General features: G+C 42.3%; 1 protein-coding gene across 9 annotated transcripts in view; it reads left to right on the top strand.

Moving 5' to 3' along the window:
* The window catches only part of DCUN1D4 (defective in cullin neddylation 1 domain containing 4), an 80542-nt gene extending 67668 nt beyond the window's left edge, over window positions 1-12874 (top strand). For 7 of the 9 annotated variants that reach the window (XM_012768751.2, XM_075997813.1, XM_012768753.3 and 4 more), the window contains 3 exons: window positions 7034-7138; window positions 9331-9433; window positions 9534-12874. In XM_012768751.2, the coding sequence (XP_012624205.1) occupies window positions 7034-7138; window positions 9331-9433; window positions 9534-9589 (264 nt within the window). In that variant the 3' untranslated portion in view covers window positions 9590-12874. Of the gene's footprint in view, window positions 1-4767; window positions 7012-7033; window positions 7139-9330; window positions 9434-9533 lie in introns of those variants that run through there. The other 2 variants (XM_075997814.1, XM_075997815.1) reach the window with 2 other exon arrangements.
* The last annotated feature ends 1234 nt before the right edge of the window (window positions 12875-14108 follow it).

The raw sequence follows: 14108 nt of genomic DNA, 5'->3' as shown, positions 1-14108 counted from the left end.
TTTTTTCTGTTCCCCTTCTGCTCTCTTTATGGCATTACAGTTATACCTATGTTAGATTGCTTGATATTTTCCCACAAGCCACTGAATACCATGTTTATTTTTTCCAGTTTTTGTCCTGTTTCATTTTGAATAATTTTTATTACTATGTCTTCCAATATTGTTCTTTACTTTTACAGTGTCTAATCTGTTGTTACTCCCAACCAGCATATTTTTCATTTCATGTACTTTATTTTTTATAAGTCCCATTTGGGTCTTTTTATATCTTCCATTTCTCTCCTCATCATGATAATGTTTTCTTCTACCTCCCTGAGCATCTAGAACACATTTATAATAGGTATTGATTTAATAAGCCTTAGTCTTTTGGTTCCATCATCTCTGACATTTTGGGGTCTCTTTGTATTGATTTTTCTCTTGGGAATGGATCAGTTGCCCACCTTCTTTGCATTCCTAGTCGTTTTTTTGATTGGAGCTAGATATTGTGAATTTTATGTTGTTGGTTGCTGGGGTTTGTTGTATTCCTTTAAATAGTGTTGAATGTTTGTGTTTTTTTCTGGTGCATAGTTAAGTCTGATCCTTTGGAAGGGCTGGTCCAGAGCAGTCTTTATTCTAGGCTGCCCACTAGTAGGGCAATATCCTTTTTGAGGGTTCTATCCAATGCTCTGTATGTTATAAGATCTTTCTATGCTGGCTGGTAGGAATACAGACTGTTCCCAGCCGTGTGCATACCCTGGGAATTTCTGTTTGCTTATTTACAGTGGCTCCTTCTCTCAACTCAGATAGTTTCTTCTCACATATATGCAAATAAGTACTCGGTCAAAGAGTGGAGGCCATTCTGGAGACTTCCAGATCTCTCTGTGCAGGTGCCCCCTCGCTAATATTTTGCCCTGCAAATTATAGTTACTTTTGCCCCTCAAACTCTAAGCTCTGTCTTCTCCAGCTCAGCAAGACTGCTGAGCTTGGTTTGAATCCTCCCCCCCCCCCTTTTTTTTTTGCTATGGCCTGGGAACCGCCTCCGCAGGGTAAGCTGGTATCACCTAAGGCGTACCTTATTTGTTGTTTTTCACAGGAATCGCAGTCCTATGCTGCCTGTGTACCAGTGTGTGAAAGCCATTGTTCCATGTCTTCTGTCCAGCTTTCTGGTCGTTTTTAAGTAAAAAGGGAAATCTAGTCTCTGTTACTCTATCCTGATTGGGAGCATAATTCAAACCTTCTTTTGTCACTCTCAATCGTTATTTTTTTTTTTTCTAGTAGAAAAATGACTCCTGGAGATGATAACTTATAGTTAACATAGGAGACCTTTTAAAAATCACACTTTAGGCTGGCTCTGGGAGGCCAAGGCGGGTGGATCACTCAAGGTCAGGAGTTCAGAACCAGCCTGAGCAAGAGCAAGACCCTGTCTCTACTATAAATAGAAAGAAATTAATTGGCCAACTAAAAATATATAGAAAAAATAAATTAGCTGGGCATGGTGGCGCATGCCTGTAGTCCCAGTTACTCGAGAGGCTGAGGCAGAGGGATCGCTTGAGCCCAGGAGTTGGAGGTTGCTGTGAGCTAGGCTGACGCCACGGCACTCTAGCCTGGGCAACAGAGTGAGACTCCGTCTCAAAAAAAAAAAAAAATCACACTTTAATGAATATTGAACTTTTTGATACAGTTAAATATCCTAAATATTATATTGCAAGCAACAATGGTAGATAATATATTAAACATTCCAAATTATGCTTTTAATATACCAGGGAAAAAAACTATAGCATAATACCAAAAAATTGTAATATGGCCCCTCTAACATCTCTCCACCAAGACCGTGGTCCCAGAAGGTGATAGTTTCTTTCCTCACCTTCGAACCTTGTAGCCAGTTAAATACTACTTAGCTGTAAAGTTATATAAAGTTTGTCCTAATTTGTCCTCGACTAGAACTTATTTTGTAGTTTTGTGGATGTGACAGAACTGTGAAACTTCGGAGCAGAAAGGAAACTGAGAGGTGACCTGGCGCAGTCTTGTCCGTTCGCAGGTGGCGGAACTGAGCCAGAGAGGAGGTGGCCTGGGGGCCGTCCCCTCTCTCTAGGGCCACGCTGCCCCCCACCCCAAAACTGCCATCGCCCCGTGGTATCTTGTCAGAGGGAGACGGTGGGATAGAAATTCAAAGGCCAAAATGATCAGTTCTCTGATACGATTGGAATTTCATTTCAGTATTTTTATGTATAGGGTTTTTTTTACATTCATTACACAAACAAAAATTGTTTTGTGGCTTCCTTCAAATAAAACAGCCATTTCTCCTTGGTTCCTTTTTTTTTTTCCTTCTTCTTTTTTTAAAAAGGACCTAATGAGAACAAGAAGATCGGCTGAAGAGAATGAGCTAAAAGACAGACCATAGGACTCTTTCATTGGCCCGAGAGACGTTAGTCAGCGCCAGGCCATCGGGTCTCCCCGTTCTCTGCGCTCGCCCTTCGTGGGAAGGGGGCTGTGGGGTCGAGCGAGGCCTGCTTGCAGCTGCCCCGGGCGAGGGCAGAGCCCGAGGGTTTGCAGTGCTGTTCTTGGGATGTTGCCCAGCATCGCAGTCCTGCCCTGGTGCAGAAGGGCCAGACTTCCAGTGAGAAGTTTTGTTGGCTCAGTTCTAAGAGCATGATTAAACTCCTATTCAAACAACGGATTTGCTATATTTTCCATTTTATAAACTGAGCCACAGTATGTAAGATGTGAGTCCTTTAGAGCCACCTCATTTTACCTTTTGTTGACTTAGGTAGTTGTGGAAAGGGACAGCGTTTTCTCTGTGTCTGTGTTTTGTAGTCTCTGTGGTCTCAGTTGAGAATGTCAACTGAGAGGTCTTGTCCTTACGTCTTCTGATTTCACGTACCAATTTCTGACTTGGTCGTCACCATTTATGTTTGGAATCATGATTATTTATATATTGTTTCTTGACTCCAGCTGGTCTCGCTCTAAAATCTTGTGGACTTCTTTTTCCTGCTGAATTTATAATTTTAATAATGCAAGGTTCCTCTTTTCACATAAAAGTCTCAAGCTGTTAAAATTTGGTGAAAATTGGAAATAGATTGTCCGAAACACGGGCCTCCTATGTAGCACATCTGGATACCTAGATCTTTAACACATTAACTGCCACGTGAGTTGTATTTAACTCACGCTAGTTTTGAGCCCGGGGCCTTGTGAAGCATATGTAACTTACACGTCTCTTTCCCTTGAGCTGAGTGAACTGTTTTTCAAGTTGCATATAACTTACATGTAGAAAATAATAAAAAACCCACATTTTTTATTAAATTAGAAAGGATCGTTTTATTTTTGAAGTTTTTATTCTATTTTTGTAACAAAACACTGCAGCCCCAGGGGGAAAAAAAATTTATTTTTTTTGGTGTAGCAGTTGATGTGTTAAAAATTTATTTTTGTAATATCAGTTTTACATTTACATATTTACAATTAATTCTTTATTTTGTTTCAGTTATGGTATAAGTCATTTGTGCCACCTAAGGAAATAATACTTAATTGTCACAACATCTTATAGGAGGACATACTGAAACAATATTATTATTTTTTAGACAGAGTCTCACTTTGTTGCCCAGGCTAGAGTGCCGTGGCGTCAGCCTAGCTCACAGCAACTTCAAACTCCTGGGCTCAAGTGATCCTCCTGCCTCAGCCTCCCGAGTAGCTGGGACTACAGGCATGCGCCACCATGCCCGGCTAATTTTTTGCATACACATTTTTAGTTGGCCAATTCATTTCTTTGTATTTTTAGTAGAGACGGGGTCTCACTCTTGCTCAGGCTGCTTTTGAACTCCTGACCTTGAGCAGTCCTCCTACCTCGGCCTCCCAGAGTGCTAGGATTACAGGCATGAGCCACCGCGCCCGGCCTGAAACAATATTTTATAAACAAAGGAACTATTTCTTTTTTCTATTAGATCTCCAAGTCAGACCTTAATAAAATTTTATCACTTCTTAGAATATTCAGAGTAGGATTCTTTGGTTTTGCTGCTATGCTATTACAGACCTGATACCATTCTGTCACTTCTGTTTTTAATCTATATTTGGGAGGGCAACCAGGTAGAGTCTAGTTACGTATTATGGGGGCTGGGTATGTCTTTGGTGTATAGAACCTGTTTACTTCCTGTCTTTATTTGAAAAACGACACATTTTTTAATTTATCTCTTAGAAAATTAAATTTTTTGAAATACATATGTGCATATTTTGGGTCAAGAGATGGGTAGGGAGAAAAGTTTCACTTTCTTCTCCTTTAACTTTGCTGGGCCTTCTGGAGACGCCGATTGGCTCTTGGCAGGCTGTCTCGGGGTCCCTTCTGCTTAGAGTCTGGCCGTGGGGTGCAGAAATCTATTGGTCTGGCCCTTGTTCTTTGGTGCCACTCGAGCACAGGGTCACGGGATTGGTGTTTGGTGGTGTACTATTTCAATTTCTTGTAAAGAGCTTTTGGATGTCTTTACTCCTTGAATTTGTTAAGGTGATTTTTTAATGCCCATAATGTTGACGCCTGATAGCATCCTGGGAGATTCATTTCACTTTTAAACTGGGATCCCCTTTGCGGAGAATGCCATTAGGGTCATTGTCATCCGAGAAGCCCCTGGGAGTGCCTCCATTCAGTTGGATGTGCAGGAGATGTTTGCTTGTGGGATCCCTCGCCCGTGTTGTTCCCAGGCATTTTGAGTGTCTCTAGTGACGGTCATTTGCACTCAGCTGCAAGCCCACCCCTAGGCCGTGCTGGCTGTACTGTGAGTGCATCCGTAATGTCTCTCTCTTGTTTGCTAGGCGGAAGATGGTGTCAGTGCTTGCGGGCTGCCGGCTGGCACCCTTGCCGAGCAGGAGTCAGTGAGTGAGTGCTGCCCAGCTTCCCCGTCCCGTGAGTCCGATGCCCCTCCGTGTTCTGGCGTGCCCGCCAGACATGCGCACCCAGACCCTCCGTGATCACCCGTTTGTCAGATGATTATGTCGTTGCGAAGAGTCTGTCCAGGTCCTCTGTATCTTTTTTTGTCACCGTAGTGTATGTCCATTGTGATGGGGGCGTAGGCACCGGTGGCGGCGGCAGAAGGCACACACACATCACGGCAGGACTCGCGATGTGGGGGTTTAGCGGCTGGTCACAAACTCTGCAAAAGGAAAGCTTTCCCAGGGCGCCAGTGTCGTCAGCCCGGCGCTGCACGAGCTGCCACTCGGCAGAGGGGCTCTGGCCCGGTCCCGTGGGGCCGTTTCTCAGCGGCTCACCGTTTTTCTTGTGCATTGCTTCGTAGTGCGGCGTGCCGCTGCCATGTGCACACCTGTGTCACGGGGGAAGAGGAGGGTTCCCATTTCCTTTCATCCTGCATCACAGAAGCGTAGGCCCTTAGGACGCACCAGACCCACGGGTGTCATTGGTGTGAGGCAGGCGGTCCCTGGAGCACCTCTTCCCCTGTTCCTCTCCGCTGGGGGCGAGGACTGCGCCCGGGCAGGACGACACGTGTGGCGCAGGCCCAGGCAGAGAGCGCTGTGGGAAGGAGCCCCTCCAGTGTGTGTAGAACGGTGGAATCGGGAGACCCCTGCCCTCAGCAGACTTACGTCGTGTGATTTCTAACGCAGGGGGGTGACACGGAGCCAGCTGACCTGTTCTGTCCGTGACTAGCGCTCGTACCCACGACTGGCCCCAAAGATCCACTGCGCATCTTCCTTAAGCAGCGTCTTTCTGCATCTTCATCTGCCTTGTTTGCTGCTGCTGAGAGAGGCCCCGATGTTTGCTGCGTGTTGTTGAAGTCCCAGCTCAGTGTCACGGCTAGACACTCTGTGTACTAAAGAGCACCTCACTGTTAGCGTCCTCGTGCTAACAGTTAATTTTATCAGGGGGCGTGTGTGACCACACACGTGGCTGACGGCGATCACGCGCCATCCTTGAATTGGAGCGTTTAGATTCCACGCCGCTGGGACAGCAGGCGCTTTCCTCCCTCTGTAGCCAAGCACTTTTGCACGTTTCCGCTGTAGTTACGTTGCCACGTGGAGGCTAGCTCGGGATGTCTAAGGCTGTGGTCCCCACCCCCCGGGTGGTGGCTGTTAGGGACCAGGCTGCAGCTGCTGGCGCGGCTGCCTGAGCCCCGCCTCCCCCGGCCTGCCCCCCAGGCTGGGGAAATGGTCTTCCACGAAAGCAGTCCCTGGTGCCAAAAGGTTGGGGGCCGCTGCTGTTAGGTGCACTTGCAGTCCCGGCCCTCTGTTCCTTTCCAAAGAAACTGCCCACTTGTACTTCTGGAATGGAAACAGATAAGGCTGGAAATGAGAAAGTAGGATCCTAGCTGCAAATATAAGTGGAATGAGCTTAATCTGCCCACATTTAGGTTTACATGCTCTTTTTTTTACTGGTTCCCTTTTGAAATGTTATCTTTCAGTTGGTTACTGATTAGGGGCATTCTGCTAGGAAATTCACATCTCAGAAACCCAAGGTAAGGAGGGCTGCTGTGTAGATAGAACTGCTTTCCCCCAAAGTGGGTAGATGGATATATCCTCTGATTTGGAGAAAATCTCCAGAGCCCCAACGTTTATTATGAGCTGAACTTAATTCCAACATGCTTAGGTACAAGAAAAAAATTGATCAATGACACCAAACTGTTGGAAACATCATTTTTATTAAGGAAACCTGATTCCTAAGCATGGGAGTCAAACCCTTTACACTTTATTAAGTCATGAACTTTAGGGTCAACAATTATGATTTTGATAATTATCAAAAATGTCAAGCAAGTAATTGAGTTATAGATTTGTATTTATCCCATGAAATGATTGTAGATACTACATAACTGATTTTGTATTAAGGTGATCATTCGAGTGACACGAATCTTTCTCACAGTGAGTTTATATATTACCGAAATGACCAAGCCTTCCCTTGTATTTGATGACCTCCCGTCCCTGCCCCCCTCCCCAGTCTCGATTCAGGGTTTTTATGGTGTGTGATAAATGAGCTGTTTACTAATTTGTTGTTGAAGTAAAATACCAAATTTGGATTACTGGAATTTATTATTTGGGGGCACCTGGCTCATCCTTGTTTTTGTTTGTTAAACAGGAGAAGGACCAGCGCAGCCTAGACATAAACACTGCCAAGTGCATGTTGGGACTGTTATTAGGAAAAATCTGGCCCCTTTTTCCAGTTTTTCACCAATTCTTAGAGGTACCAAATTGTTGTTTTATGAAATGTGTGTTTGCTTGCTTAGAACTACCAAATATACTTTATTTAACCATTTTATGTACTTTTTTGTTTGTTGTACTTTTCTGCCTGTAGGAATTTTGGTGACATAATTGCTGTCAGTCAGCAACTGCCTGTCTTCTTGGAGTGCATCTGTGTATGCGTTCAGTGTTGTGTTGCCTCAGCCCACATTACAAATGCATCAGGAACAGCCACGGCTCTGTCCTTTCCTCTCCTTTCTTGTCCCCATTTTAAAAGCTTCACTTTTGTTTAGATTTCCTGCTCTTTATAACAATAGAAAAATAAGATTTACTTTCTTTTGACTTTATATGAATTTCCACTTTTATTAAGCAAAGGCTAAAAAACAGCCATCTGCCTTCTTGCCAAAACTAGTTTGCAATCTACTTAGTTACAATCCTACTTTGCTTTATCTACTCTTATCTCTAAAAGTGACAGGAGGACCTTAAGGATCAAGCTAAGTATTAGGCAAACTGACCATATCCCCATCAGTTTAAATTGCTTTCAGATCTATATCAGAAGCGATGCAGCATTTTCATCCCATCATTGTTGGTTGTTTGCCTTAAGTATTGCTGATCAGAAATTTTGAGCTGGTTATCAGGAGCTGGTTTTGTTGGAACGTCATCCGGCAGGGGCTGGTAGCATCTGGGATGTACACGTGACTTGCTTGGGTTGTCATATACGGCATCCTCCTTGGCCTCCTGCCCCAAACCCCGTTAAAAAACAAATGTCCTTGGCTTGTACGGACGAGGACGTTGGGTCTTTGAGGAAATCTGGACCTTACCCTGACTCCAGCTGCACTCTTGAAATCATCTTTCTTACAGCTTACTTTATGTCACAGTCCAGAGAAACTGACATGATTCTTTGAGCACTGCTATTAAAAGTTCTTTTAACATTACCAACAGGGACCCCTCGAGAACGTTATAAAAACTGGTTTGAATATAAGAAGTGTTCGTTTATCTGATGATCTGTGTCTACATTTGATCTGTTCTGATTGCCCTCATTACCCCATGAGATGCGTTAGCACTATTTGGAAAATAAACGGAAGGTAGCTACTTGTTCTTGGAGGATGAAGCAGGACTTGCGCTTGAATGTAAAGAGCTTTGACGCCGGAAAGACTTGGTGGTGAGGCTATTCAGCTTCGCATGATTCCAGGCTCCTCATCAGCTGTTTCAAGACTGGCCTTTGCTTTTCGTTGCTCAGAAAGTTAGACTTGTAGTCTGTGTTTTGTTCCCTCTCTTCTATTAGTTTGCAGTTTTCTTTTAAAAGGAGATAGTAATCCTTCCATTTCAACTTTCCTTGCGTTTGCATCCTCAAAACCATTGGCTCAACTCTCTTTGCTTTTTATGTACTTGTATCATTGTACTATGTTCCCGATTTTAGCGGTGAGGATTTAAAAGTTGTTGCTCTTGGATTTTATCTTTAAATCTTTATACAAGGATACCGGATTTTCAGATATATATATATACACACACATGCCATATTTCTTGTCTAAGAGGAATAGAAAAACTATTTCACAGCTATTCCAGTTTCTTTTATGATCAGATTCAAGTTGTGAATTATTAGAACAGCAGTTTTCTCCAGTGACAAGAGCCACCCAGGTTTGAGACCGCTCGAGGCACTTAGCAGTTCTCATGGTGGGACCTGCTGGTGCACGTGACCTGCTGGTGCCCGTGCTCATGCTCTAAGGTGACAGACAGCCCGGCCATGGGCAGTACTGAGTATGTCATGGACCATTAACGGGGCCCCTCTTTAGTTAGCACTTACTTTGTATCAAGCACGGCATGAAGTGCTTTACATAAACTATGTGAATTATCTCTTCTAATCCTTACAACGTCTCCCCATTTCATATAAAAGGTATTATCCGCATTTTATAAAGAAGGACTTTGGCAGTCTAGAAGCTTCACTTCTGGGGCTATACAATCATGTTCCTTTGATGTGCTTGCCATTTTGTGTCGAGTTGCAGTGAAAACTGTCATCTTAAATTCTACTCTTGCTCTCTCCGTCACCATCCTCCTCCTAGATCGGTGCCTAACACAGCTCAAATGGAAAGAGTTCACCTTCCGCGAACTGTATTTAGTTGACGCGTACAGCAATTGAAACCATCGCGCTTGTGCCTTTTAAGTGTCAGTAATTCATATCACTTTTCCCTCCATCAGCAATCAAAATACAAAGTTATTAATAAAGACCAGTGGTGCAATGTCCTAGAGTTTAGCAGAACGATTAACCTTGACCTCAGCAACTACGACGAAGACGGCGCGTGTAAGTACCGGCGCCACTCGCGCCCCGTCGCGAATGCTTGTCGTGTCTCCTCCCCGGGACGAGCCCCGAGCCACGTTGTCTTCTCTCTCCTCCTCCGCAGGGCCAGTTTTGTTGGACGAGTTCGTGGAGTGGTATAAAGACAAACAGATGTCCTAGGACGGTCTGCACGGCAGCGAGAGAGTCACTGTTACCAGTTCTGTCACCCATTAGCCATAAATTGCTGTTTGTACCCAAGCGCATGCTGCTTTTCTTGCACTGTCTCCCCTCGCAGGGACGTTTTGGTGTTTGCTAGCGAACGGGCCAGCTCTGCTTGCTGTGTGGCATTGTTCTCTTGGAAGGCTGCCTTTGCGGCCTGTATTTACACTACAGATTGGTGAACTTGCCAACGTCCTCACTGTGATAATCTGTATATTGCTGTTTAAATTTTGTATATGTGTATAAAAAGAAAAAGCTTCACCTAGAGATTATTTCTTCAAAAATGTATTGTAAAAATAATTTTGTGGCATATTTCTAGTCCCTTTTTTCAAACGAACCAATCATCCTCTATCCGGTCTCAAACGTAGCATCTCAGCGAAGAAGACAAAACAACTGTTACCTGAGTAAACATTGCCAGAGTTAACCTTACTGTCCGAGAGGCCAACTTTTTGGTAGGAGGTGGGAGTCTTCACTTTTCAGAGGCAAATGCCAAATGTAATTTGGTTTACTCAACAATATTAGCGTTTTAAAATGGCGAAAGTTATAATTATTTCAGCATGTAGACATGGTGACATGCCACAAATCATTTCTACCATGCAAGGTATAGTTTTTTTGTTTTTTAATGTTAAAACTATAGTAGCTTGAATATAGGTACAAATGAACAAATTCAAATTGCACCTTTTTTTTTTTTTAATGGGGTTTAAATTCCTGTAAACATTCTTTAATGGTTTTTCTCTTTTTCTTTTTTTCCCCTTTTGCCTTCTTCTAGCCAGTGTCTGCTCCGCTGGTGCTCTGTGCCACTCTGCGTAAAGTCATTTTGCCTCCTCGTGAAAACCTCATGGTTTGCTGGCAATTTATAAATGCAAAGCACTTTTAGTGGCGGTTTGAATTTTTAGTTCAGCTTTTATGGTGTCTAATTTCTAGTTTTTTGAAAAAAGAACCATACTACGAGTGAGAGGTGTTTTGTTTTGTTCTGTTTTGTTTTCCTTGTTCGTTTCTGTCACGCTGGGCTTTTCCTGGCAGCAAGTCCATTGCAGGCAGTGGACACGTAACCACCAGCATCGAGATGACCCAGTTCTTGCTAGGACCTGTCTTGGAGGGGCCACTTGTCATTACCCGAGTCATTTGTACAGAAGGGGGACAGCCATTATTTATGTGGATGAGGAAACAAGAGTATACAAGATGGTGTTTTTAGGTTTGTATTTTATGTCTTTCTCCTTTTTTGGCCTTACCCTTCTTGAGGAAATGTAGAGATAACATGTTTTCACCCCAACTACCTGGTGCTATTGAATGATACTGATTCAGTCCCTAAAGTTCTGTGAAAACACAACAGTCTAATGATTTGACCAAATAAAGAGCTAATGGTGCGTTTGAACGAGTGGATGCTGTAGTTGTCAACAAGATCCTTGATTGAGCACGTGATGATTGGAGGAAGTTTGGGTTTTTTGGAAATCTGGCCAAGAAATCTTCTGGATGACATGTGAGCCTTTCAATGGCATTAACTGAGTAAAGCACACAGACAATGCTACTCTTGACCACTGTTACGGTTTCTTTGCAAACAGTGTTCAGATTTTCATATTATTTTTTTTTCCCTAACTGAACCACCAAAGACAGAAATTTTGTATGTATATACAGTGTGTGTGCATATACAAAATCATGATATGGTAGAATGCAACTACTTTTTTTTTTCCCTATCAAATAGAAAGATTTGGTTTGCTGTGAAATAAACCAGAAGTTTTTAAAACTCTGTAGTGATTAAGCATACTTAACCATTCCTTGTTTGTAGACTGACTTTTAACCTTACAAATTAATATCAGTTTGCAGAAATTAATATCTGAAAAGAGCAGAAAGTGTTGATGGCAAGCAACAGCCAGCGAGACTCGCGTAGCGGATGTGTGTGTATTGCAGTGGTTGGTGACTGGCTGTAGGCAGGCTGGCATCTGTAGAGAAGTGATTCATTTTTTAAAAGTCCCCCCATAAAGTTTAAAAATATATATATATATCACACTCTAAAGGCAATGGTTTTAAATTTGATCAACTGTAGTTTTGTTTAAAGCAAATACAAATCATAGGTAAAATTATTTTAAATGTTATGTTAGAATCTGGAGAATTTTTTTTCAACGCTGAGCACAGTTAATCCTCAGATGAAAGAATTGTTACAAGGGGAGATGTTCCATTTCATCCACAGTGAACATTTTGATGACGGGAGAAAAACTCAAGTGAAAGCTATTTCACGATGTGTGATGTGAAAGTGAGTATTCCAAAGAGATAATCTCGCATATTTAGACAACTCCAAATAATCCTTCAGCTGCCTTGAAAAATAAACCTCTGTGACTACTGATGGCAGATTGCTTGCCCTTGGTTTTCTTGATTCTATGTAGTTGTTTTTAAGGGGAGAAAAAAGAGTTGGACAGAATATTAAGATGCATTTTCTTAGGAATTGTCCTAAGTTACACAAAAAGCTGAACCGTCATCGACAGCTTGTCTACTTGCTAGTGTTAAGTAAATTAGGGTGCCTTCTGCTGGTTTTTCTTCAGTACCGAAGTCTACACCCTCTCTCTCCATTGTGTTCTGAACTCCACATGGCAATACTCTGTCGTAATGGAGTACAACTTCTAGATGTTCGCTGCTGCGGTAGGTCATACATTTCATTATTTGATTTGCCACAAATGTCCACCGTAATATTACGTGCACCTTTTTTGAAGCATGAACTCTCAATTACATTTTTATAAATCCGACTAGACAAACCTCTAGATTCTGGCTTAACAACAGATTTCTTTTGCCTCTCGGTCTCGATTTTAACAGTGCTTTTGAAGTTTATACAGAAAGCTTTAAAAGTTAGTTTGTGCCCTTGGTTTTTGTTCTCACAACTGCTAAAATACCTCTGTAAGCCTTATCCTTTTATTCTTTCGAATGTTGTATAATAAATGTATAGAATTCATTGACCAACTAAAATGTTGGGTGTCTGTAAATGAGACCAAAATGTGGGTTGCTTTTTTTCATAAAGTAATTTCTATTGAGGGTTACTGTTAAATGAACAGCAGCTAACCTGTAACTGTGAATGCTTCGTGTCGTCAGTATTTGCATTACATTCATAAAAGTGTGCAAGTCCTGTGACTCCCAGCTTAACTAAAATGATGTTATTATGCCACCTAACTTGAGTACAGCAAACTGGTTTTAGGTTTTAATGGAATCGATGTAAAATGATAGCCCATAAATAAAAAGTATTTGTGTTTGGTTTCAGAACTGATTTGTAAATTCTTTCTTCTCTTTCTCTTTAAAAGCATTTAAAGTACTTTTTGTTTGTTTGATTTTTCCCAACTTTTTCTGTTGAAAATTTTCAAGGCTACAGAAAAAAAATGCAAGAATAATATAATGAACACCTTTATACCTGTCACTTAGATTTTCCAGTTGCTAATATTCTATCACATCACCTGCCCCACTCTGTGTATGTGGTTCTTGCTCTCTAGATATACTTTTTTCTAAATGATTTGAGAGGAAATTACATTATGACACTTTACAACTGATATTTGAGAATATGGACATTCTCCTATAACCTCAATACAAGGAACACAAGTTTTACCAAGGATATGTGCACAAGGAAAGAAACTAAAGAGAAAAAAGATAAATATAAAAGAAAAGAAAGAAAAAAAAGGAACACAAGTTTAACAGTGATACAATACTATTGTTTTATATACAGCCCAGGCGAAAAATCTCCCCATTTGTACCAATAGTCTTGACAGCTATTTTTAATCCAGGAATAAGCATTTCATTTAATTGTCATACTTCGCCAGTCTCTTTTAATCTAGAAAACACTTCCAGATAGAGTATTACAAATGTTTTGATTAAAGATAGTTACAAACACTCCTCAGCCAAAATAGTGATTTTCAGAAATTTACTGCCATGTATTGTGTGTTTCTAAACATTGAGCTAATAATGGGGTGCTTACTGTACACCAAGAACCAGGCGGAAATGACCGTTGTTACTACCCCCGGGGCTGCCACCCAGTTAGTCTGTAAGTACGCATCCGCATCCGCCCTGGCTGCAGCGCTCTGAAGTGTCTTACGCTGGAGTGTGGGCTTCCCGAGGGCAGGACCTCTGGCACTTCCTGGACGGCCAGAAAACACCTGTGGGAGGAAGCAAGTGACAGAGTTCCCTGTCTGGGCCAAGAAGTGCCAGGACCTAAGAAACGTCCTGTGAAGATTAGAAAACCCGGGAAGAGCTGATGCTGACTTTACGATTTTTAGAAGCTGGAAAGCAAGAGAGGAGGAAGTAGAAAACAAGATTCCTAAGAAGCAGAATCCCAAACCCAGGTGCCTGCTATTTACGTCGGCGACATAGATGGTTCTTTCAACTGTGATTTGCGCCAAAAGCTGAGGATCAAACCAAGAAAATCTCGATTCTTCCAGACACCCAGAGAGAGAGGGGACAGCAGGTGAGGTAAAGGACGAAGCTTACTCTCAGATGGATGAGAAGGACT

The sequence above is a fragment of the Microcebus murinus genome, chromosome 26 (genome assembly GCF_040939455.1).
Source record: "Microcebus murinus isolate Inina chromosome 26, M.murinus_Inina_mat1.0, whole genome shotgun sequence".
Lineage (NCBI taxonomy): Eukaryota > Metazoa > Chordata > Mammalia > Primates > Cheirogaleidae > Microcebus > Microcebus murinus.
Note: the sequence above shows the minus strand (reverse complement) of the source record. Positions and strands in the feature narration are given on the sequence as shown.